Consider the following 26719-nt stretch of genomic DNA (forward strand, 5'->3'; position numbering starts at 1 on the left):
GTGTACAGGAGCCAAAAAAAGGTGCACCAAGATGGCCACCACACCGGAAGTGCGTCACCACGTCAGGCCGACGCGTTGCGTCACAATATCATGTGACTTCCTCAGGGCTGGCCATTTCTGCCAGTACTCTACATGGCCGCAGAAGTACACATCAGCCTCAGTCTGGTGCCAGACGGCCTTTATAAGGAGGCTCATCACTTCCTCTAGTTGCTGGATGATCTCTAACTCCCCGTGCCCTGTTCCTGGTTCCTGTGATTCTGACCTGTGATTTCCTGTTACTGACTCAGCTTGCTCCTGGACCTGTCTACTCTGATTTACCCCTGATCTGACCTCGGCTTGGCTTACGGATACTCTCTCTCTCGCTCCTCTGTGTATGACCTCGGTTATCCCATCTGACTATGTCTGCTCTGATTTCCACCTGGTACCTGACCTTGGCTTGAACCGACTACCCAGCAAACATCTAAATCCCGGAAGGCTTGCATACCACGCACAGGCGCCTCTTGTCTGCAGACCTATCTCCGTGCACCAGCTGTGCTTCTGAGTGGACCACCAACCAGCACTCCTACAGATGACCTGTGCAACTTTGGGCCTGACTCCCGCTGTCCCACTCTCAGGGGAGTCCGGAATTTAGCCACAAGGGAAGCCCTCTCTCCATTGGCCTCCATCACCAGGTACGTGATACACTTACAGTGTATGGCTGGTTTTACTAAACGTAGCCCAAGCTACTACAGTGTATTAAAGCCTAGGCAGTAGCCAGGCCATAGTGGCATGAAAATAATTGGTTTGCTCCAAGCTGGCCCAAACACATTACTTAGACCTGGAATATGAAGTTACGTAGTTACATAGGGCCACATACTGAGAGAATTGTGGCCAGTTCATGACTAACCGGATGAAACACTTATAGTGTATGGTCGGCTTTACTAAACGCAGCACAAGCTACTACAGTGTATTAAAGCCTAGGCAACAGCCAGGCCATTGTGGAATGCAAATAATTGGTTTGCTCCAAGCTGGCCAAAACACATTATTTAGACCTGGAATATGAAGTTACGTAGTTACATAGGGCCACATACTGAGAGAATTTTGGTCAGTTCATGAGTAACCGGATGAAACACTTATAGCGTATGGTCGGCTTTACTAAACGCAGCACAAGCTACTACAGTGTATTAATGCCAAGGCAGTAGCCAGGCCATTGTGGCATGCAAATAATCAGTTTTCTCCAAGCTGGCCCAAACAAATTATTTAGACCTGGAATATGAAGTTACATAGTTACTCTGGCTGAAAGAAGACAAAAGTCCATCCAGTTCAACCAAAAAAAAAAAATTTGTAATCCTACACCCATAGTTGATCCAGAGGAAGACAAAAAACCCAGCAAAGCATTGTACATGACCATTTCAGAAGCTGTATTGGGTCTAATTTGGACCTAGCATCTCTCTACTGAGACTGTAGGTAAAGCAGGTCAAACTCTGAAGCCACTTTGAAATAGAAATGGCTACTTTTGTCAAGAACGCCCATCAACATGAACCCTTTAATGAAATATTAACTTTTCTATCTATTTTTCACCTGCCTGGAGTTCAGCTTTAACTGCATATTTTGAAGAACAGAAACTACAAAGAATCAGAATTGGCTGGTCTTGCCAGAGAAAAAAAAATCAAATGTATTAATTACCTTTTGCCTGGAAGAGCTTGATATCACGGCATAAATGTAAACTATTGATCAGTTTCCCCGTCATCCTCTCCTTCTTCATTCTGTTGAAGGCAAAAGAAAACACATGATAGATGCCTATATTGCCTCTATATTACAATCTATATTGTTCACCCGGTTACAAGCTGGCCAAGGGACAGACAACTTTTTTTTTGTCCTTTTCTTCCTTTGTGTGTGTGTGTGGCCCCCAAATCGCATTGGCTGTTTCTTGCCCTGCTTGTTTTAACCAGTTGAATAATAGAAACTTTGGACTTCTAAGGATTTTTCGTTTGGTACTTGCAGTAATAAAAACTTAACGGTTTCTAGATCTTCCCTACGTGTTGGCTGGAACTAGGTGTTAAAGAATTTTGCACATATGAGAAGTTGAAGAGAGAGGAGACAAAACTATTTCATTATGGAAAAATAGAGAGAAAGAATTATAAGTATATGAAAAATAATATAAATATTTCCTTACGTGATGAGAATTGTTGGGTTGTGAGATCCTCCCTATGAAGATAAATGCAGAAAAGAATGAGTTACAGTCATCGAAATGTACAAAAATAAGCAGATGTGAAGGACAAAGTTTGATATGTCAAGTCATCTAGCAGAGAAAGAAAGAAGTCTTCTCATTTTTTTCTTCAGTATAACTTTTACCTGGTTTGTTCATTTTAAGTAGAACTTCTGCAGAAGATTTTCATGATTTGATATACACCGGGAAGGGGTGGCTCCATTGTATCCCTTTCTCATGCAAATGAAACAGGCTCAGTGGGTGTTGTATCCACCATATAGCACGCAGCAGCAGCAATGGCGGCATTAGGTTTGGTGTCACCTGGTGCAGTAAAATATGGCATCACCCCCCCGTGCAATACCCCCTACCCAACCTCCCTCCACCCTGGAACCCCCTCCCCAATTCTAACTACTGTACTTCACATTACATCTAATCACTTCGCCCACATACACTTCATAGATCCCACCAGGGGCGGACTGATCATTTGGAAACTTGGGCACTGCTTGAGGGCCCAGGGTAAGTAGGGGGCCCCATGAGATGCCCCTGGTACCTTTTGTGAGTTTAGGCAAGGACACAGGGGCCCCATGATCCCCTATTGCCAGGGGGCCCCATGAGTTGTCAGTCCGCCCATGGTTCCCACAACCCCTCGCCCCCATTGTAATTATAGCGGAGTATTTCCCCCCGGTACAAATACATACCCCCCCATCATAAATCCCCTAATCTATTACTGTAAATACCCCATGGTACTTCCCCCTGCCCCCGTCACATTAAAATGACCCTGTGATTCCTCCTCCACCCCATTATAATTACCCCACATTCCCCCAGACTGCTATAATTGCCCCACAATACCCTCCCCATTAAAACACCTCACATATCCTCCTCTGTTACATAAAATTCCCCTGCAGCCCCCCCCCCTTCAATTATATTTACCCTCCCCCACACAATTATCATTCTCCTGCAGCTCCCCCATTTTATAATGTCTCCTCCGTTAATTATAATTCCCCTGCAGCACCCCCTTCAATTATGTTTACCCCCCCCACACAATTATAATTCTCCTGCAGCTCCCCCATATTGTAATGCCCCCTCCTTTAATTATAATTCCCCTGAAGCACCCTCCCCCTTAAATTATAATTCCCCTGAAGCCCCCCCTTTAATTAAATTTACCCCCCCAACACACACACACACAATTATAATTCTCCTGCAGCTCCCCCGTATTTTATTTCCCCCTCCTTTAATTATAATTCCCCTGCAGCACCCTCCCCCTTTAATTATAATTCCCCTGCAGCACCCTCCCCCTTTAATTATAATTCCCCTGAAGCCCCCCCTTAAATTAAATTTTCCTCCCCCCAACACACACACACACACACACACACACAATTATAATTCTCCTGCAACTCCCCCGTATTTTAATGCCTTCTACTTTAATTATAATTCCCCTGCAGTCCCCCCTTCATTTATATTTACCCCCCCCACACACAATTGTAATTCTCGTACAGCTCCCCCATATTATAATGCCCCCTCCGTTAATTATAATTCCCCTGCAGCCCCCCTTCAATTAGATTTACCCCCCCCCACACACACACACAATAATTCTCCTGCAGCTCCCCCCCTTTCAATTATATTTACCCCCCCCCCCACACACACAATTATAATTCTCCTGCAGCTACCCAATATTATATTGCCCCCTCCTTTAATTATAATTCCCCTACAGTCCCCCCTTCATTTATATTTACCCTCCCCCCACACAATTATAATTCTCCTGTAGCTACCCCATATTATAATGCCCCCTCCTTTAATTATAATTCCCCTGAAGCACCCTGCCCCTTTAACTGTAGTTCCCCTGCAGCCCCCCCTTCAATTATATTTACCCCCCCACACAATTATAATTCTCCTGCAGCTCTCCCATATAATGCCCCGTCCTTTAATTAGAATTCCGCTGCAGATCCCTCCCCCTTTAATTAGAATTCCCCTGCAGCCCCCCCCCTTTCAATTATATTTACCCTCCCCCCACACAATTATAATTCCCCTGCAACACCCTCCCCCTTTAATTATAATTTTCCTGCAACCCCCCTTCAATTATATTTACCCTCCCCCCACACAATTATAATTCCCCTGCAACACCCTCCCCCTTTAATTATAATTTTCCTGCAACCCCCCTTCAATTATATTTACCCTCCCCCCACACAATTATAATTCCCCTGCAGCCCCCCTTCAATTATATTTACCCTTTCCCCACATTTAGAATGTCTCTGCAGCCCCCCTACAAATATAATTCCACTGCAGCCCCCCCCCCCTTCAATTTCGGTTCCCTTGCACCCCACATTCTCACATGCATACAATTCCTCTGCACCTCCCTCAACCAGGAGGGTCTCTCACCTCTCCCTTGGCCACCATCGCTCCATCCAGCTCCAGCTAGTAAACAACTGCCCATTACCAGGAAAACCGGGGAGCACGCACCGTGTAATGACCACTACGTCCAGGAGGAGGAGCAAGCCTGGGGGGCGGACAGGGAACCGACCATACACGTCCTCCCTCCTCAGAGGTCACCGCCCCTCCTCCGGTGTTGTCACCTCATTCCAGTCTTAGCCCAGAACAGGGGTGGACTGACAACTCATGGGGCCCCCGGGAAATAGGGGATCATGGGGCCCCTGTGTCCTTGCCCACACTCAAAGCACACCCAAAAAAGCCTATAAAAATGTACCAGGGGCATTTCATGGGGCCCCCTACTGACCCCGGGCCCTCGGGCAGTGCCCGAGTGCTCGAATGGTCAGTCCGCCCCTGGCCCAGAATATACCTACTTGATGGTTGTAGCCCTCTGAAGATCAACACTCCTCACACCCCCATAGCGACTCCACTGAGCATCAGTGAATTACGCCATTTGTATCCATGATCTTTGGTGGGTCTAGTGTAAGGCTTGTCATCGCACAGACAGGAAATTTCAGAGACATATAGTGGATAGGGGAGCATAAAGGAAGAAAATAATAATAAGCAGTACAATGGTCCACCAAACATCTGAAGCAGATTGGACAGCAAGAAGTGAGGCTGGAATTCTGCTTTAAGCTTGCAGGACAAAGTCATACCTCCTGACCTGCATATTTGTTCCTGATCACCGATTCAGTGTACTGAAGCCAGAGTTTGACATTTCTCTTTGCAGGTTTCCATCAAACTATGACCAGTGACCAATATTCTAGACATGTCTATGGCAAAAGTGATTGGACTTCTTCCTAGCTGAGCCACCAAAGGTCAACGAATGATGTAGCCATCAACCTGCCGTTGATCTAGAGTCCCATAATATGTGTTACCCAATAAATATATTAAAGAATGACCAGCACAACTGGTTGCTTGGGAACCCCCAAAAATTTGGCTTGCTTTTGGAGGTCTTGACCTGTAGACTGTGCAATCCAGGTTTACAGAATGCTGATACTGTCCATGGTGAGGTGAGGTGGCCACCTGTCTTACAAGAAAAATCAACAGATCTAAAAAACGATTAGTGGCAAAATCATCCAGTTGTTTGGAGAATTCTCCAAGAAGATTGTCCAAGAAGCTGTTTTCTTTCATTGACCCAAGTTATACCTAGTATTATTATTATTATACAGTATTTATATAAAGGTTTGCTCAGCGCTGAACATTATAGTGGGGACAGTACATGAGACAATACAATACACGAGGGGTTTGAGGGCCCTGCTCTTTCGAGCTTACAATCTAGGAGGGAAGGGATGGTGTTACAGGAGGAAATGGCTGTGGGGGATGGAGTGGTAGGAGGAGTGGAGGAGATCGGCTGTTAGGTGAGGGTGGGGTAGGCTTCCCTGAAGACATGGGTTTTCAGGGTGCGCCTGAAGGTGAGGAGGGTAGGTGACAGTCTGTTGGATTGGCGTAGAGAGTTCCAGAGGATGGGGGAAGTCCTGGAGAAGTCCTGCAGTCGGGCGTGGGAGGTGGAGACCAGGGAGCTAGAAAGTAGGAGGTCTTGTGAGGAGCGAAGAATACGGGTTGGGTGGTATTTGGGTATCAGGTCGGTGAGGTAGTTTGGGGCAGCATTATGAATGGCTTTGTATGTCTTATGTTAGTAGTTTGAATTTAATGCGTTGGGTAATCGGGAGCCAGTGGAGGGAATGACAGAGGGGGATGGAGCCCAGTGGAGGGAATGACAGAGGGGGGTGGAGCCCAGTGGAGGGAATGACAGAGGGGGGTGGCAGAAGTGGAGCGGTTGGTAAGGTGGATGAGTCTGGCCGCTGAGTTCAGGATAGACTGAAGCGGGGATAGCCTGTGTTGGGGTAGGCCGGTGAGAAGGGAGTTGCAGTAGTCCAGGCATGAGATAATACAATACATTAAGACCTTCCCAAATTGACCTTAGAACGTAGTCCCCCCTTCATTTTCCTTCCCATGTTTTCTGTACTCCTCACAGTGAACTTTTCTATAATTAACAATGACTTGATTGTTTTCAAAAGTGTATAGAAAAGTACAGTATGGTCGCCCTTTTTGACAAATATAATACAGTACAGTGGTATGGTCAACTTAATAGCATACTAAACAATTCTGCATCTTGCCATTTTACGTCCTATCATCTTAGGTCATTTTTTTCCTAATGTGGGCAATTGTAACCGAGTTGTGAAGATAAGTCATTCGCTTCTTGACTTTACCGCGTTGCCCTTATGCAAATGGTTCATTATTTTTTTCTATCAATAGTTTACGATCCTTTACTGTACCTTCAGACGTATTTTCCTCCGGAGGTACTGGCTCATATTCTGAAATGGAATTAAACATATTAGTGCTTTTATATTTTATTTTTCTATGAGTTTTTTTTTTTAGGGCTTGTAAAAAATGTCAAGCTCATTTACAGGGGCCCTCCCCTGAGATCTTCCTAAGGTAATAATATTGATTCAGTACCCACGTCCTTGTGCAGACCTTTGTATCCTAAAATCAGGCTCTATGGTATCAATTATGGTCTCAACTCTCTAAGTCAGTGGTCCCCAACCCCCCTAGCACCAGGGACCAGCTTCACAGAAGACAAACTTTCCACGGACCGGGGGGAGGGGTATATTGGGGGTGGCGTTGGGGGTGCAGCCTTTCCCATCAAGGGGGTGACAGGCTTCTCCCCTTCTCCTTCTTCTCCGCAACCCTGTTCATTTTCTTCCCACATGTTGCCGACGTGACCATAGAGAGAGAAGGGAGTAGTGGTGCTTGAAAAAGGGGAGCTGGTGACCTCCGGTGGTTGGAGGATGACTGTCCAGGTTGTGCTGTTTCACTCTCTCGCCGTGCGGCCCGACCCCCAATAGGCCATGGACTGGCACCAGTCTGTGGCCCAGGGGTTGGATACCTCTGTGATGCTTACTCCAAAGACATGCTGATAGGTGAACTGGCTCCTGTCTAAACTGGCCCTAGTATGTGTATGTATGAATGTAAGTTAGGAACCTTAGATTGAACGCCCCTTGAGGGTTAGGGACTGATGTGAATGTACAAGATATATGTAAAGCGCTGCGTAAATTGACGGCACTATACAGTGAGGAACAGAAGTATTTGAACCCCCTGCGATTTTGCAAGATCTCCCACTTAGAAATCATGGAGGGGTCTGAAATTCACATTGTAGGTGCATTCCCACTCTGAGAGACAGAATTTAAAAGAAAGAAATTCAGGAAATCACATTATATGATTTTTAAAAAATTTATTTGTCTTGCACTGCTGAACATAAGTATTTGAACACCTGAGAAACAACAAGAATTCTGGCTCTCAAAGACCTGTTACTGTGCCTTTAAAAAGCCCACCTCTACTCCACTCATTAATCTAACTTAGTAGCACCTGCCTGAGCTCTTTAAAGACACCTTTCCACCCCACAGTCAGTCAGACGCCAACTACTACCATGGGCAAGACCGAAGAGCTGTCAAAAGACACATGAGACAAAATTGTGGACCTCCACAAGGCTGGAAAGGGCTACGGGGCAATTGACAAGCAGCTTGGTGAAAATAGATCAATTGTTGGAGCAAGACGACTGTCAGTCTCCCTCGGACTGGGGCTCCATGCAAGATCTCACCTCGTGGGGTATCACTGATGATAAGAAAGGTGAGGAATCAGCCCAGAACTACAAGGGAGGAGCTGGTCAATGACATGAAGAGAGCTGGGACCACAGTTTCAAAGGTCACTATCGGTAGAACACCGCCGTCATGGTTTCAAATCATGCATTGCACGGAAGGTTCCCCTGCTCAAGTCATCACATGTCCAGGCCCGTCTGAAGTTTGCCAATGACCATCTGGATGATCCAGAGGAGGCATGGGAGAAAGTCATGTGGTCAGATGAGACCAAAGTAGAACTTTTTGGTCTAAACTTCACTCGTTGTGTTTGGGTCGTGGCTGGGTCTTCCAACATGACAACGACCCGAAGCACACAGCCAGGAGAACCAAGGAGTGGCTCCGTAAGAAGCATATCAAGGTTCTGGAATGGCCTAGCCAGTCTCCAGACCTAAATCCAATAGAACATCTTTGGAGGGAGCTGAAACTCCGCGTTGCGCAGCGACAGCCCCGAAACCTGACAGATCTAGAGGAGATCTGTGTGGAGGAGTGGGCCAAAATCCCTGTTGCAGTGCAAACCTGACCAAGAACTACAGGAAACGTCTGACCTCTGTAATTACAAACAAAGGCTTCTGTACCAAATATTAACACGGATCTTCTCAGGGGTTCAAATACTTCTGTTCAGCAGTGCGAGACAAATACATTCTTTAAAAATCATACAATGTGATTTCCTGAATTTTTTTTTTAATTCTGTCTCTCAGAGTGGGAATGCACCTACAATGTGAATGTCAGACCCCTCCATGATTTCTAAGTGGGATAACTTGCAAGATCGCAGGGGGTTCAAATACTTCTGTTCCTCACTGTACATGTACCTGAAATAAATAAATGGTTATTTGCAACCCTTTCTTGGCTTCCTGTCTTTACTTTTGCTCCCCATAAGGCTCCATGACAGCTTATTGACATAAGGACAGAGCTTTTAATTCAATTTATTTTTCATTGTTTTCTCCCCCGTGGGACAAAGTACATGTAGTTTATTGTTCCATGTTGCTAAATGTTTCCTAACCCCTAGATCTAAATTCAGACTGGATCCCCCACCCTCTGTGCCTCAGCTGTCCAACATAGTAAGGAAGGAGATAGCCACTTGACTTGGCTATGAGCATCTTCCCAAGTCAAGCAGCGGCAAGAGGAATTCAGAGGGATGGAGGGGGGGGGGAGGTCATGGGGTATAGAATTCAGAAGGAAAATTAGAAGTTAATTGGTTGTTATATGCAGAAAAGATACCATCCTTCCTCTAGTTTTATAACAGACGTCTGGTATTAATGGAAAACTGCCATATGCTAGAGTAAATGAATGTATAAATAGGTATACTTACTGGTGCCGTTTCTGAAACTGTGTTGCTGCTAAAAGGAAACAGAAGAATTAGGAAACATTCTATAAATGTAATTGTTAAAAAGTTAAAATAACTGTAAAATTAATAAAAGGACAAGCTTTAAATAGTTGGCATTCCCTTTATAGGTGGAATGGAATCTGGTGGCCCAGTTACACATTGAATTCTTATGAATCTTTGATACTTCAGCAGTGAGACCTCTCTACTGTAGTTTCTGACCGTCTTTTCTTTGAATTTTGGGGGTTCCCACCCCCTTGAGGTCTTGTAACTACATTTGCACCTTTCCTTATATTAACCAATAAATAAATAATAATGTTGGGGAGTATGGGAGCCACTTATAATAGCCACAGCAGGTTTGCAGACCTGGGAACTCAGAGATCTCACCAGCAAAGTCTGCTTAATGGTCACCTCTATAACTGATCTCTGTATTACCTGCCTATAGTACCTCTACCCCCCCCCCCCCAAATCTCCACCATCCTTTGTCTATGATCATGACCCCCAATCTCCTCTATCCTCTTTCCATGTTCACCTCCATCTCTGCCTCCCCTATGCCCTGCCCATGGCCCTCTCCGTCTCTGCTCCCTCTATCTCTTGTTCATGGTAATCTCAGTCTCTGCCTGTTCTATGTCCTGTACATGGTCACCTCCATCTCTGCCTCCTCCATGCTCTGTCCATGGTCACCTCCATCTCTGCCTCTTCTATACCCTGTCCATTGTCACCCAACACTTCATTCCCTAACCTCCTCTATCCTCTGTCCATGGTCACCTCCATCTCTGTCTCCTTGATGCCATGTCGATGGTCATCTCCATCTCTGCCTCCTCAATCGCTTGTTCATGATCACCTCCGTCTGTGCCTTCTCTATGCCCTTTTCCATGGCAACCTGACACCACCATTCCCCAGTTTCTTCTATTCTCTGTCCATGGTCATCTCAGTCTCTGCCTCCTCTATCTCATGTTCATAGTCACCTCCATCTCTGCCTCCTCCATGCCCTGTCCATGGTCACCTCCATCTCTGCCTCCTCCATGCCCTGTCAATGGTCACCTCCATCTCTGCCTCTTCTATACTCTGCCCATGGTCACCCAACACCCCCGCCCTCAAAACTCCTCTATGCTCTGTTCATTGGCATCTCTCTTCCTTCTCTATTTGTTATCCATGGTCACCTCTGTCTCTACCTTCTCTATGACCTATCCATGGTCACCTCAATCTCTGCCTCCTCTATTTCTTGTCCATGGTGACCTCTGTCTCTGCCTCCTTTAGGATCTGTCCATGGTCACCTCAATCTCTGCCTCCTCTACATCTTGTCCATGGTCACCTACCTCTGTTATGCCGTGTCCTTGGTAACCTCCATGTCTGCCTATTCTATCCCCTGTCCATGGCCACCCAACCTCCCACTCCCCAAGCTCTTCTATCCTCTGTTCATGGTCATCTCCATCTTTGCCCCATCTGTCTCATGTTAATAGTCACCTCCATCTCTGCCTGCTTTATGCCTTGTTCATGGTCACCTCCATCTCTGCCTCTTCTACACGCTGCCCATGGTCACCAAACACCCCCGCCCTCAACCTCCTTTATGCTTTGTCCATGGTCATCTCCATCACTGCCTTCCCTATTTGTTGTCCATGTTCACCTCTGTCTCTGCCTTCTCTATAACCTATCCATGGTCACCTCAATCTCTGCCTCTTCTATTTCTTGTCCATGGTGACCTCTATCTCTGCCTTCTCTAGGACCTGTCAACGGTTACCTCAATCTCTGCCCCCTCTATCTCATGTTCATAGTCACCTCCATCTCTGCCTGATCTATGACCTGTCCATGGTTACCTCTATCTCTGCCTTCTCTAGTATGAATATTGTGGGGAAGATTTGAACATTTGTCAAGCTTAGTTACTATGTCTGCTATGTGAGGCTTCCTCTCCCTTTCTGTTCGGGGAACAGGTATCAGCAGAGCAGGAAGTGAAGGAGGATCTCCCCAGTGGGACAGAGACAGCAATAAAACCTGACAAGGGTTCCAACCCTTCTCTACTCCAAAACTAAAAGAGAAAAAATGTTTTTGGGATTTAAGGAAATCAGTACATATGAGAAGTTAAAAGTAGGAAAGACAAGGCAATTTCAATGTGTAAAAAAAAAGAAAAAAACATTATCAGAACTTGTGTTGACAAAATTATTTGCTTACCTGACAACCGTTGGATAAAGAGTTCATCTCTTTGAAAACAAAAACAGAAAAAAAAAAATAGGTACAGTACTCAAATTTTATAAAACTAAGCAAATGTGAAAGATAAGCTTTATTATTATTATTATTATTATTATTATATAGTGTTTATATAGCGCCTAAGGGTTTTCTCAGCGCTGTACATTAGCGTGGGGGACAGAACATGAGACAATACAGTACAATATTTCGAGCTTACAATCTAGGAAGGAGGGGATAGTGGTACAGGAGGAAGTGGCTGTGGGGAATGGAATGGTAGGAGGAGTGGAGGAGATCGGTTGTTAGGTGAGGGTGGGGTAGGCTTCCCTGAAGAGATGGGTTTTCAGGGTGCGCCTGAAGGTGAGAAGGGTATGTGACAGTCTGATGGATTGGGGTAGGGAGTTCCAGAGGATGAGGGAAGTCCTGGAGAAGTCCTGCAGTCGGGCATGGTAGGAGGAGACCAGGGAGCTAGAGAGTAGGAGGTCTTGTGAGGAGCGAAGGGCACGGGTAGGGTGATATTTGGGTATCAGGTCAGTGAGGTAGTTTGGGGCAGCGTTATGAATGGCTTTGTATGTCAGAGTTAGTAATTTGAATTTAATGCATTGGGCAATCGGGAGCCAGTGAAGGGATTGGCAGAGGGGGGAGGTAGATGTGGAGTGGTTGGTGAGGTGGATGAGTCTAGCCGCTGAGTTCAGAATAGACTGGAGTGGGGATAGCATTTGTTTGGGTAGGCCAGTGAGAAGGGAGTTGCAGTAGTCCAGGCGTGAGATGATGAGGGAGGGTACGAGTTGTTTAGTAGTGTCTGGGGTGAGGAATGTACGTATCTTGGAGATGTTGCGGAGGTGGAGTCTGCATGAATTTGATAGTGATTGGACATGAGGTTGGAAGGAAAGGTTTGAGTCCAGGGTGACACCCAGGACTTTGGCGTGTGGGGTGGGATTGATGGTGGCATTGCTAGTCGTGATGGAGAGGATGGGGGGGGGCGCGGGCTGGGGGGAAAACTAGGAGCTCGGTTTTGGAAAGGTTTAACTTGAGGAAATGGAGCGACATCCAGTCTGATATGTCGTTCAGGAGGTGGGCGATGCGGGCAGAGAGTGAGGGGGTGAGATGAGGGGTGGAGAGGTAAATTTGTGTGTCATCGGCGTAGAGGTGATAGTTGAAGCCATAGGAGTGTATCAGTTTGCCAAGGGAGGAGGTGTAGATGGAGAAGAGGAGGGGTCCGAGGACAGAGCCTTGGGGGACTCCAACAGAGAGGGGGAGAGAGGGGGAGGTGGCAGCGTTATAGGTAACGCTAAAGGAGCGTTGGGATAGGTAGGAGGAGAACCAGGAGAGAGCAGCGTCCCTGATGCCAAAGGAGTGCAGTTTAGTAAGGAGGAGGGGGTGGTCGACTGTGTCGAAGGCCGCGGAGAGGTCGAGGAGCAGGAGGACTGAGTAGTGGCCATTAGCTTTGGTGGTTAGCAGGTCGTTGGTGATTTTGAGGAGGGCGGGTTCGGTGGAGTGTAGGGGACGGAAGCCGGACTGTAGGGGATCGAGGAGGTTGTTGTCAGTGAGGTGGGCGCTTAGGCGATTGTAGGCTAAGCGCTCAAAGGGGCTTGGAAGTTATTGGCAGCAGGGAGATGGGTCTAAGGTTGTTTAGGTCAGTGGGGTGAAGGGAGAAAAAAAGAGGACTTTCCATTTCAAACCATTTTTTTTTATCCTGATCATGTTTGTTGAAAAAAGAAAATATGTACAAGATCTCTGTAGATTGCCTTTAAAGGACATATTGCCAAGTGGTGTTAGATATATTCTGGGGTGGGTGAACAGTTTGGGGGAAGAGACCTATTATATCAGTAGGAAGTATGAATATCTCTAAAGCAATTTTATTAAAAGAAGGACAGCCAAAGCTCTTTTGTTCTGCACTCCTGTGACCAGGGCTGTGGATAAGGGGCTACCACCAGCCCTCCTGTAGGGGGTCCAGGCCAGCAGGGGGGCCCAGGCAGCTGGGTGAATCAAATGTAGGCAGGGAGGGTGATCAGAATAGCGGAGGGTCAATTACTGGAACCGATCCCCTCTATGGCTTTTTCTACAGCAGCTGAAAGCTGACTTCTTCTCCTCTCCCTCCTGTCGGATTTCAGCTGCTGCAGAAAGACATACAGGGGATTGGTTCCAGTGATTGCCCCGCATCACCCTCTTTATGCACCATGTTTCCCCCCAGCTGCCCAGGCCCCCCACCCCCACAGTGCTGCCGGCTACCCTCCTTTCCTTCCCACCGGCAACTGCAGGCACTAGGACAATAGGATCCTTCTGGATGGAGAGCGGGGTAGGTTCCAGTAAATATATGTCTTATTTACCAGCCCCTTCCTTTGCTGAATGAACACATTGAGAGATCAGTACCAATCACTCGCTGTGTTCATTCATAACTGAAGCCTAGTAAACTGTATTTTTTCGGGGGGGCTGTCAGGTTGGCTGTATGGGGCCCTGTGGTTTCTAACGGCAACCGTGCCTGTGACCCAGACAGAGGACTAAAGCTCGCTGTCAGATGACGTCACTTAGCGGTCCAGGCTGGGGAAAGACACAGACTTTAAAGTCAAGATCCACCTAGATGTCTGGACCGGCACCTGGCTCAGCCTCTCAGTGAGCCTCTGAGAGGCTGAGCCAGCCGCTCCCTCCCCCTCCGCAGCCCATCGCTCTAATGAGTGCTGGAGGAGCAGAGCAGACAGCCGGTGACTGACAGTCACCAGTTCTCTACTCACGGAACAGAGAATTGAGCGATCAGCGGTATTTAATCACTCAGTGCTCAGTTTTAGAGCCAGCGGGGGACAGATGCAGCATCGGATCAGTGCTGCATCCACCTCGATAAGTATGGTGTTAAAAAAGTCACTTCTCTTTTAAAGAACAACTATAGGCTAAACCAGTATTTCTCAATCTTTTTTCAGTCAAGGCACCCTTGAAAATTCTGCACAATCTTGAGGCACCCCATTACAAAATGTGAAAAAAACTAAACTAGTAGTTTTACATAACACAGCAACATCTGCACATGTAGGACACCCAATGTTAGAGGAGATTTATTCTTCCAAAGGAAATATACCTTTGCACACTGGTACTGACTAGTATGCCCAGGTTTCTCTTCTCCCTTAGTTTCTTTCTTTCACTCAGCTAATGTGACCCCAGTGCTGACGGAGAGGGGCAGGGAATGGGCAAGCAAGGATGCTCTGCAGTTGCCTGATGTCCTTCTTATCAATTGATGATAAGAGGCTAGAAAGTTGTAATTATTATTATTATACAGTATTTATAAAGCGCCAATAGTTCGCTCAGCGCTGTACATTGTATAGGGAAACAGAACATGTGACAGAACAATAACAATACAATGCGATACACGAGGGGTTTGAGGGCCCTGCTCTTTCGAGCTTACAATCTAGGAGGGAGGGGATGTGGTACAGGAGGAGATAGCTGTGGGGGATGGAGTGGTAGGAAGAGTGGAGGAGGTTGGAAATTCGCAGGGGGTGGTGTAGGCTTCCCTGAAGAGGTGGGTTTTCATGGTGCGCCTAAAGGAGAGGAGAGTAGGTGATAATCTGATGGGTTGGGGCAGGGAGTTCCAAAGGATGGGTGACACCCTGGAGAAGTCCTGGAGGCAGGCATGGGAGGAGGAGACCAGGGAACTAGAGAGAAGGAGGTCTTGTGAGGAGCGGAGTGTGCGTGCTGGGTGGTACTTGGATATTAGGTCAGTGATGTAGTTCGGGGCAGTATGGTGGACAGCTTTGTACGTCAGTTTTAGGATTTTGAATTTGATCCGTTGTGCAATTGGAAGCCAATGTTGCACAATGAAAACCTGTGGCTTTGTGTAACTAAAGGGCAGGCTGGATTCACCTGCTGAACTGTATAACATTTGTGGGCAATTTTTAGGAATTTTGCCAAGGCACCCCTGATGATGACTGAAGGCACCCCTGATGATGCCTGAAGGCACCCTGGTTGAAAAAGGATGGTCTAAACAATGAGCAAATCCACTTTATGTGATTCCTAATGCTTTGTGGACAGGGACTGATGTGAATGTCTAATACATATGCAAGGTGCTGCATAAATTACAAGTAACTATAATAAATATGATTTTTTCTATCAATAATTTACAATCTTTTACTGTACCTAGAGATGTATTTCCATCCTGGGATATTGGTAGATGATCTGAAATAGAAGTAAGCAAATTATTGTTTTGGATTTTATCGTTTTCATTTTCTATGAAATGTTTTAGGGTTTGTAAAAAAACGTCAGGCTCATTTTAAGAAGCCCTGAAGGTAGCAATATTACTTTGGCTTCCCCATGGTTCTCACAAGTCTTTGTTCAGCCCTTTGTATCCTAAGTCCGGGCTCTACGGCCTCAACTCTTCATGTTATGATTACCCCCTCAATCTCCTCATGGATCACAAATCTACTAAGCGACATGTCAGTGTGGATGCCACACCACTACCCTAATCCCAATCTTTCCAAAACCGAGCTTGTAATATTTCCTCCTCCCCCATCCCCCACTCATGGCTTTACCATTAAGATCAACAGCACAACCATTGGTCCTTCCCCACATGCCAGGGTGCTAGGCGTAATCCTAGACTCTGACCTCTCCTTTGGGCCCCACATCCAATCACTGGCTAAATCCTGCCGCCTCAACCTCCGGAACATTTCCAAAATCCGCCCCTTTCTGACCAAAGACACCACAAAACAACTTACCACGCCTTGGTTATATCCCGCCTTGATTACTGCAACTCCCTCCTCACTAGTCTACCGTTACACAGGCTATCCCCCCTTCAGTCTAATGCTGCTGCTAGACTCATACACCTTACCAACCGATCAGCGACTGCTGCCCCTCTCTGCCAATCTCTTCATTGGCTTCCACTAGCCCAATGTATAAAATTCAAAATACTAACCACAGCTTACAAAGCCATCCACAACACTAGCTACATCGCCAACCTCATCCACAGATATTGTCCAAATCCGCTCCTCCCAAGACATCTTGCTCTCTAGCTCCCTTGTCACCTCCTCCCACGCTCACCTCCAGGACTTCTCCAGAGCCTCTCACATCCTCTGGAACTCCCTACCACAGCATGTCCGGTCAGCCCCCACCCTGTCTGCCTTTAGGCAATCTTTGAAAACTCACTTTTTCAGGGAAGCCTACCCCACCTCCACCTAAGAATTGTACTTGAGCCACCTCCATCAGAACATCGCCTACAGCTATCATCTTTTGTTCCATTTCCCCCTTCCTTTAGATTGTAAGCTCCACGAGCCGGGCCCTCCTATTCCTTCTGTACTGATGTATTGTAATTGTATTGTCTCCTTTGTATTGTAAAGCGCTGCGCAAACTGTTGGTACTATATAAATCCTGTATTATAATAATATTAATGATTATACCCCACCATTTCCTGGCTGCATACCCTTACATCTGCTACCTCTTGAGACTCCATCATTTGACAGCTGACTAACATGAGTTGACTACTGCCTGATCCTTAAACTGACCAGTCTGGTAGTACAATCTCCTTTAGATCTACCGTCAGTTATGTGGTACTTGAGTCTGCCTTACTGGATACTATGAATATGTATGAATATATAAATGGATTTGCAAGGTTTGTCCTCGTATTAAATAGTTTGGCTATATAGTTGGATGTACACCGATCAGTCACAACATTATGACTTCCCACCATAACCCATTGAGGCATGGACTCTACTAGACTTCTGAAGGTATACTGTGGTATCTGGCACCATCAGCAGCAGATCCTTCAGGTCCTGTAAGCTGTGAGGTGGGGCCTCCAAGGACTTTTTCCTGCAGATCCCACAAATGCTTGGTTGGATTGAGATCTGGAGAATTTGGAGGCAAAGTCAATATCTTAAACTGGTTGTGTTCCAAAAACTATTTTAGAATTCATCATACCAGGTTACCTTCTTCCACTGCTCTGTGGTCCAATTCTGATGCTCATGCGCCCATTGTAGGCACTTTTGGCAGTGGACACATGGGCACCCTGACCGGTCTGCGGCTATGCAGCCCCATAAATAACAAACTGCAAAGCTCTTTGTGTTCTGACACCTTTCTATTGGAACCAGCATTAATCTTTTCAACAATTTGAGCTACAGTAGCTCTTCTATTGGATCAGGCTGCAAGGGCCAGCCTTCGCTCTCCACGTCCATCAATGAGCCTTTTACTGCAAGCCTACCAGACAAACAGAGTTGTCTTTCTGAAAACCTTAGTTGGTCTGGTGGTCCAGATGCAACAGCTGTCAGCCCCCCACTGAGTTCTACAGGCTGCTGCAGAAGGACTAGATCATGCATCTGTGCCTTTGGCCCGAACCTAAATGTCAGAGCCTCATGCACCAGGGCAATCAACTGAACCAGACTGTACGTCATGAATCTATATAATTGCCCGATCGCCCAACGCATTAAATTCAAACTACTAACACTGACATACAAAGCCATTCACAATGCTGCCCCAAACTACCTCACCGACCTGATACCCAAATACCACCCAACCCGTAATCTTCGCTCCTCACAGGACCTCCTACTTTCTAGCTCCCTGGTCTCCACCTCCCACGCCCGACTGCAGGACTTCTCCAGGACTTCCCCCATCCTCTGGAACTCACTATCCCAATCCATCATACTGTCACCTACCCTCCTCACCTTTAGGCACACCCTGAAATCCCATCTCTTCAGGGAAGCCTACCCCACCCTCACCTAACAGCTGATCTCCTCCACTCCTCCCACCACTCCATCCCCCACAGCCACTTCCTCCTGTACCACTATCCCCTCCCTCCTAGATTGTAAGCTCCAAAGAGCAGGGCCCTCGAACCCCTCGTGTATTGTTTTGTTACTGTATTGTCTCATGTTCTGTCCCCCACTATAATGTACAGCGCTGAGCATACCCTTTCTGGCGCTATATAAATACTGTATAATAATAATAATATATGAGTTTTACTTTTTGAATTGAATTACTGAAATAAATTAACTTTTTGTTGATATTCTAATTTATTGAAATGCACCTGTATGTTTAGAAAAGTTAAGTGCAGGCCTGCCAGTGTAAATAAGGCTTTATAGGTAAAAGCATCTAAAAAGAGAGTGTTGGTAGTGTCCAATATAAATCTACCAGATTTTAGAAGGAAATAAGGCAATTGGTGGTTATATGCAGAATTTATCCTATTCTGCCTCTAGTTTTATAATGGAGGTTATTGAAAAGCTGCCAAATGCCAGAGTAAATGTCAGGGTACTGTCCAAGGCAGAAGTTCTGGAAGATTTGGCATTTCTGCCAGTACTCTGCATGGGCGCAGAAAGACACATCAGCCTCAGTGTGGTGCCAGACAGCCTTTATAAGGAGGCTCATCACTTCCTCAAGTTGCTGGATGATCTCTAGCTCCCCGTGCCCTGTTCCTGTTTCCTGTGACTTTGACCGGTGATTTCCTGTTACCGATTCGGCTTGCTCCTGGACCTGTCTACTCTGCCTTACCCCTGATCTGACCTCGCCTTTGCTTACGGATACTCTCTCTCACTCCTCTGTGTATGACCTCGGCTATCCCATCTGACTATGTCTGCTCTGATTCCCACCTGGTAACTGAACATGGCTTGAACCGACTACCCAGTAAACATCCAAATCCCAGAAGGGCTTGCATACCACGCACAGGCGCCTCCTGTCTGCAGACCTATCTCCGTACACCAGCTGTGCTTCTGAGTGGACCACCAACCAGCACTCCTACAGGCGACCTGTGCAACTTTGGGCCAGACTCCCGCTGCCCTACTCTCAGGGGAGTCCGGAACTTAGCCACAAGGGAAGCCCTCTCTCTATTGGCCTCCATCACCCGGTACGTGATAGTAAAATTTTGGAAGAAACAAGAGGTATCAAAAATAAAAGATTGGATAGGAAGTGTGGATTATATGTATAGTGTCAAAGAATGTAGATGAAGATTTACTTACTTGAGATGCCTCTATTATTTGTGTTCTAAAACGGAACAGAAGAATTAGGAAACATTATAAGAATGGAACTGTTAAAGGTTAAAATACCTGTAGTAACAATAAAAGGTCAAACTTTGAAAAAGTGGCATTCCCTTCTGAGGTGGAATCTGGTGGACCAAGAATTCTTCAGACTCTTGGAGACATCAGCAGTGAGATCCCTCTGCTGGAGCATCTGGCTGCCTCGGGAAATGTTTGGGCTCTGCCCACCTTGATGTGGTTTTGTGACCATGATTGTGTATCCCACTAGATTAAATAAATAATGTGGCTGGGATGGTGGGAACCCCTATAGTAGCCTCAGCACATGTGCAGACCCAGGAACCAAGCACAGATATCTTACCACCAAAGTCTGCAGGAAACACTTGAATATTACTTTTTGCACATGAAAGGACTTTCAGAAAAAATAAATACATATAAACAGCAAGCAATCTTCTAGAAAATGAAACCTGTGCAGCAATATTCAGTCCTAGTCTGTTGACCCTATAATGCACTGTTACATTTAAATGACAATAATCCTATAAAAAAAACTGCAATAGATCCCCAGTGAACAACAATTGATTGCTGCTCCTCTCTCTTCTTCACCTCCATCAGCTTTCACCCTGGTTCATTTATCCTCTGTCCCATGGTCACCCCCTGTTCTGCCTCCTTTATGCCTTGTCCATGGTCACCCTCTCCCCCCTTGGCCGGTGGTAGACTATGTTAAGCCCTAGGCAAGACCAGATACTTCCCCCCCCCCCAAAAAAAAATGTAAAAACAATAGAAAATATTAGATCAACAAAACATGAAATTGCTAATTTTAATTTGCAAAAATAAGTGCCATAAGATGCCACCAGCACCAATATTAAAGACAAAATACATACTAGCCACATATAAACTAACTGTATTAACCAATCAGAGAAACAAAAAAAAAAAAGAAAAGAAACAGAGTTAAAAAAACTCCACAGTGATCAGAAGTCGCCAGCCGGATTGCAGTACGGGACTGAGTCTGAGTGGAACACTGAAAGGAGTGCCACACTAGTCCCAGACACCTGAAATCTTCCTCTGTCCTTTTTTCCTCCCCCTCCGCCGCCCTTCCTCTCAGCTGAAGGATCATTCATGACATGGCAGCACCCAACATGATCAATCGGCACTCGCTTCCCTCACCCTGATCATTGTCCGCACCACTCCTCCTCCTGTCACCTCCATGACCCACCATCATCCTAGGCTCAGCTCACCGCTGATGGCTCCTGCCGGGGTGTGCAGCATTGGACACACCCCATTCGGTCACTAGCCGGCTCCCTGTTACAGCTGGAGGATTGCGTGTGTACCGGAGATGTATGGACCGATCCTCCGATCAGAGACTGCAGACCACTCTGAGTCCTGGGTTAATGTCATCACTTCCCATCCCAGGGGAAGCCGACACTTCATTGCTACATGGGATACTGTTATATTTAAAGGCGGCTGCCTAGTTTTCTTAGTGGAAGCACCGGCCCTACTTTCCCCTCCTGTTTTATCTCTTGTCAATAGTAACCCTTCCACTGGTTGACTCAGCTCTCCTTTGCCTACTATCACCTTTCACTCTGCCTCTTCTCTTCCCTGTCCATGGTCAAGCAACTCCCCCAATTCCAATCTCCTCACCTCATGTCTACCTCTTTATTTTCTGTCCTTAGTCTCCCTTCATTTCTTTCTCCAATCTCCCCTGATCATGGTCACCTTCATTTCTGCTTCCTATATTCCATGTCCTTGATTACCTCCATCTCTGCCTTCTGTATCCTCAGGTTTCCATGTTCACTTCCTTCTCTTCTTGCTCTTTCCCATCTACATGTTCACCTCCTTCTTCATCTACCCTGTCCACGGTCTATGGTCACTTCCCTCCCTGCTCCATCTATGCCCTGTCTATGATCATCTCCATCTCTGCCCCCTTTACTCACTGTGTTCATGGTCACTTCCATCTCTACCTTCTCTATCCCCTGGCCTTGGTCACCTTTCATTCTACCCTCTGTATTTCCTGTCCATTTTTTAATCCCAATCTGTCTCCACTATCCCCTGTGCATTGTCATCTTCTACCTTGCCTTCTATATCCATTGTGAACTCCCTCTCTTCCTTCCCTATACTCTGTCCATTGTTACCTTCCACTCTGCTTAGACTTTACCCTGTCCATGGTCACCTCCATCAGTATCTCCTCTATTGGTCACCCCCACTCTGCCTTCTCTATCACCTATCCATGGGAACCTCCATGTCTTCCTTTTTTATTAAAAGTCATTTTCTTTGCTGCCTCCTCTATTCCCTGTGCATTGCCCCCTTGTGCTCTGGATCCTATCCCATTCCAATGGACACCCCCATCTCCTCTATTCCCTGTCCATGGTCACTACCTCCTCTTATATCCCTTGTCCACGGACACCTCCATATCTGCCTCTATCCCTGTCCTTGGTCACCTCCCATTCTCCCCCAGCCAAGATCACCTTTCTCTCTAGTCTTCCATCCATGGCCAGCTCCCAATTTGCTCTTTTTCCAATGGTCGACAATTGACTCCAACTCCTTACTCCTCTATCCCCTGTCCACAAGCATGGTCCCATCCTACCTTCTATGTTTTTCATTTTTTGGACAAATTCAGGTCCTTCTTTATAATTTATGGCAACATTCTATGATTGGTTTCTATTATATAAATCCTGTATATTAGTAGTAGTAGTAGTAGTAGTAGTAGTAGTAGTAGTAGTAGTAGTAGTAGTAGTAGTATTCTACTTCCTTTCTCTATGCTTCCTGTTTAATAAGCAGTTCTTGGTTTGCTTCCTGCCCAGCATTCCATAACCTAGGAATCTATCACAGAGATCTCACCAACAGAATCCCATACATACAAGAAACCATCAGCCTTTTTAATTCTCCAGCCTCCACCAAAAACTAAAATAAAAGCTTTGGGTTAAATGACCCTGTAAAGCAAATGTGTTCTTGTCCAATACTAGGCCCAATGCTTCCATGTTGAGGTGGGATGAGTGTGCTCAGCTCTTTTGTAAATTACCTTGACTTGGGCAGTGAGGATGGGAATCAAATCATGGAGAAGATGGAAGAGAAGCACATAATCTTTATGTTTCTTAGAATATAGTGGCTAGGGTGTTACAATATGGGCCCACTTTAAAACTACATTCACTTGGATGTCCTTTTGTCACTTTCAGTCAGTTGACCATGTCCACCACGCTTATCCTTTTAGAAAACATTTTCCAACAAACTGTAGATGCCATCATAACCTTTGATACTGTACGTCCCGACATGGCAAATACTGTAAATTGGTAACTTCAGTCACAGAGGCACAGGCTAAGTGGCACCAACAATTTGCCCTCTTTGAAGCTCAGTAAGCTCTGACACGATTCCGCATCACTAGCAGCACACGCAGTGAATGATGAAAGTGAGGCTTACCCCCTGTTAGCTAGGTGTCTCATCACACAGCAGAAGCGAAAGAATGTTACATCACTTCTGCTTTCACCACAAAACATGTGGTCACTTTCACACTTGCAAATCATGTAGTGTTTCCATTGTTTGTCTAACCCCTGTAACGCCCTTTAGTGTACATAGGGTTTTTTGTGTTTAGTTAGAGGCTTGCTATGAGCCTGGGTATGAGTCAGCCTGGGAGTGAGTCAGCGAGGTCACTTCAGGTTAGACTGGGAGGCTCTACGGGTCAGGGCATCTGGAACCCTCCCACCCTTCTAGAAACTGCTGGTACTTTCTAGTAGAGGGGTTGAGGAGGGGAGGAGGCCTAGATTTGCAAGTTTGAGGGAATCTGGCCAATCCCCAGGCAGGAGACCTTGCATATGGGGCTAGGTCAGCCCTTACATATGAGAGAGCCTGGTCAGTAGAGGAGTCAGGTGGAAGAAGGAGTAAGGAAGTGCTGCTGGTGTAGAGCCTGGCAGGGGGCCCCAGAGGAGGGGGGCCGCCTATAGGCTGAAGCTGCACAGAAGGACCTCAACTGTCCCACAGTCTACCTGGAAAAGACAGCCTGTCAGCAGGGAAGAAGCTAGCCCAGTGTGAGGCCAGAAAGCAGCTTCAACCATTCAGCTAAAGGAACAGAACAGTGTGAGTACTTCTGCACCCCCTGGGCCAAAGAAGGGAGAGGACGGCAAGGTGCAATACCCAAATAGTTCTCCCTGGCACTACTAAATTTGTATGTCTCAGAATCCCTTACTCAGGGACACTCTGAACACAGCCAGGTAAATGAGGAGATTTTCATCTGGGGTCTGAGGAGGTTCACTAAAGGGGACCAAGTGCTCCTTACAATGACATCCTGTATACCCCTAGACCCCATCCAAGTTGTTAACCTCTAATAAAACAAACAAACAAACAGAAAAAAAAAAAAGTTCAAGGACTGTTTACTGACTTTGGATGAAAGTATGGAAAATACGTGTTACCTGGCTGTGCAGAGTTTAGGGGAACCCAAAAACTCAGCAACCTTAAAGAGGGTAGTGCTGAACCCCCTGTATGAGAACCAACATCAGAAGGAATACCAACATGAGGATGCATGAGAATGAACAAGAGAAGGAATACCAATGTGAGGATGTATGAGAACCAACATGAGAAGGTATACCAACGTGAGGATGTATGAGAACCAACATGAGCAGGTATACCAATGTGAGGATGTATGAAAACCAACATGAGGATGTATGAAAACCAACATGAGAAGGAATATCAACGTGAGGATGTATGAGAACCAACATGAGGATGTATGAGAGCTAGCACGAGAAGAAATATCAATGTGAGGATGTATGAGAACCAGCATGAGAAGGAATACCAAAGTGAGGATCTAAGAGAAACAACATGAGAAGGAATACCAACATGAGGATGTATGAGAACCAACATGAGAGGGAATACCAACAAGTACATCCTCTTGTTGGTGAGAACCATCATGAAACAGTATACCAACATGGGGATGTATGAGAACCAACATGAGAAGGAATACCAACAAGAGGATGTATGAGAACCAACATGAGAAGAAATATCAACGTGGGGATGTATGAGAACCAGCATGAGAAGGAATACCAACGTGAGGATGTATGAGAACCAACATGAGAAGGAATATCAACGTGGGGATGTATGAGAACCAGCATGAGAAGGAATACCCATGTGAGGATCTAGGAGAACCAACATGAGAAGGAATACAAACATGAGGATGTATGAGAACCAACATGAGGAGGAATACCAATGTGAGGATGTATGAGGACCAGCATGAGAAGGAATACCAACATGAGAATGTATGAGAACCAACATGAGAAGGAATACCAACAAGAGGATGTATGAGAACCAACATGAAAAGATATACCAACATGGAGATGTCTGAGAACCAACATGAGAAGGAATACCAACATGAGGATATATGAGAACCAACATGAGAAGGAATATCAACGTGAGGATGTATGAGAACCAACATGAGAAGGAATGCCAACATGAAAATCTAAGAGAACCAACATGAGAAGGAATGTCAGAGCCTGGTATCGAACCTGGCCCTACTGGAGTGGGAGGCAATGTCTCTTCTCACTGAGCTATCTGGAATGCTGGACAGCTCCCTTGACAACTCTTGGATAATCCTGCCTTGTTCCTTGGTTTCTCTTGAACCTTGAACTCCTTGCTCCTCCCATGAACTTCCTTATAAAAGCCATGTCCATGCACTTCCTCCTTGCCAGATTATTGTGCCTTACCAGCCAATATCCCGTTTACTGTTCCTGCTGCTGTCTTCATCTACGTTACCGACCTTTGGCTTGCTACTGACTACGATTCTGCCTCACACTATCTACTACCATTGGTGACCGACCCTTGGCTTGTGACTGGCTCCGCTTCTGTTTGATCCCTGAACTGTTTAATCCGCTTTTGGTTTCCAGCCTACTCATTCCCTGGTGGGGTGATCCTGAGATCTGCGACCTGGCATGCACATGCAGCCAAATCCATCTCCACCATTAGGAGCTCTGGGGAAGACCGGTGGATGCATAGACCCCGCACCTCAGGTGAGCCTGCGTCATTCCCAGGGTGGGCCGCTGGTGTACCAATCCTGCTGGTTTCAGGTAAGCCTTACAACTGCTGTAGCAACTGGTCTCTGAACCTGACCTTATACCGTGACAAGGAATGCCAACATGAGGATCTAGGAGAACCAACATGAGAAGGAATGCCAACATGAGGATGTATGAGAACCAACATGAGAAGGAATGCCAACATGAGGATGTATGAGAACCAACATGAGAAGGAATGCCAACATGAGGATGTATGAGAACCAACATGAGAAGGAATGCCAACATGAGGATGTATGAGAACCAACATGAGAAGGAATACCACCGTAAGGATCTAAGCGAACCAACATGAGAAGGAATACCAACATTTCAGGAAGAAAAGGGGACATGTGTCATTTTCTGCTGCAAAACTCACTGCAGCTAAATGCAATAGCTGCAGATAGTTGACCTTGGAAGCAGGACTTTCATTTTTTTTCCAAAAGCAGCTAAACTGTCTGCAACAAAAAGTTTGCTCATCAATGTGTATTACTAACAATATTACTTTCCACAGTGTGAGTCCAGCTGGTTTTAGAAAAGTCTTCTAAATGCAGCTAAAATCTAACATTTAGACATCCATGTGAATGTAGCCTAAGGCACACCTGTCATGAAAGGAGGCTGCATTTTGAAAAGGCTAGCAATGGCAGCCCCAAAATTTCTGACCTGAAACAAATTAAGTCAAAACAAGAACAGATAATAAAATTGTGATTAGAGAAAAAAAGAAAAAAAGCAACTTACACAGCAATTCTTTTTAATTAGAAATCCAAGGTAGATGATTAGGCCTAGTCCTACTAGGCCACAGACTGTTCCAATTATGGTACCTGTATCGAAATCTGTCATATAAATAAATCATAGAATTAGTATTTTTGATTAACACACAAAATAATTATATAGAATTTACGAAAAAAAGGTGAAGTTATTTGAAGTTTAATTTTTAGTCCTCATGTACACGGGACGTTCTTACAGCGGCTCTTTTTGGCTTTTGAAGTTTTTTTCTACCGCCAGTAAACTCCCCAGCA

The 26719-nt window shown here is 45.9% G+C and overlaps 1 protein-coding gene across 1 annotated transcript in view; it reads right to left on the reverse strand.

Annotated features, from left to right (window-relative positions):
• Positions 1 to 1665: 1665 nt before the first annotated feature.
• LOC149439173 (uncharacterized) overlaps positions 1666 to 26719 on the reverse strand; it is a 52757-nt gene continuing 27703 nt past the window's right edge. The window contains exons 6-13 of the mRNA XM_089659363.1: positions 26439 to 26533; positions 19666 to 19690; positions 15872 to 15910; positions 11741 to 11769; positions 9560 to 9587; positions 6892 to 6930; positions 2156 to 2187; positions 1666 to 1745 (exon numbers count right to left, since the gene is read on the reverse strand). Coding sequence (XP_089515489.1) covers positions 1707 to 1745; positions 2156 to 2187; positions 6892 to 6930; positions 9560 to 9587; positions 11741 to 11769; positions 15872 to 15910; positions 19666 to 19690; positions 26439 to 26533 — 326 coding nt within the window. The 3' untranslated portion in view covers positions 1666 to 1706. The remainder of the gene's footprint in view (positions 1746 to 2155; positions 2188 to 6891; positions 6931 to 9559; positions 9588 to 11740; positions 11770 to 15871; positions 15911 to 19665; positions 19691 to 26438; positions 26534 to 26719) is intronic.

This window comes from Staurois parvus, unplaced genomic scaffold, assembly GCF_062004578.1.
Source record: "Staurois parvus isolate SC_StPar_1 unplaced genomic scaffold, SC_StPar_1.0 ptg001150l, whole genome shotgun sequence".
NCBI lineage: Eukaryota > Metazoa > Chordata > Amphibia > Anura > Ranidae > Staurois > Staurois parvus.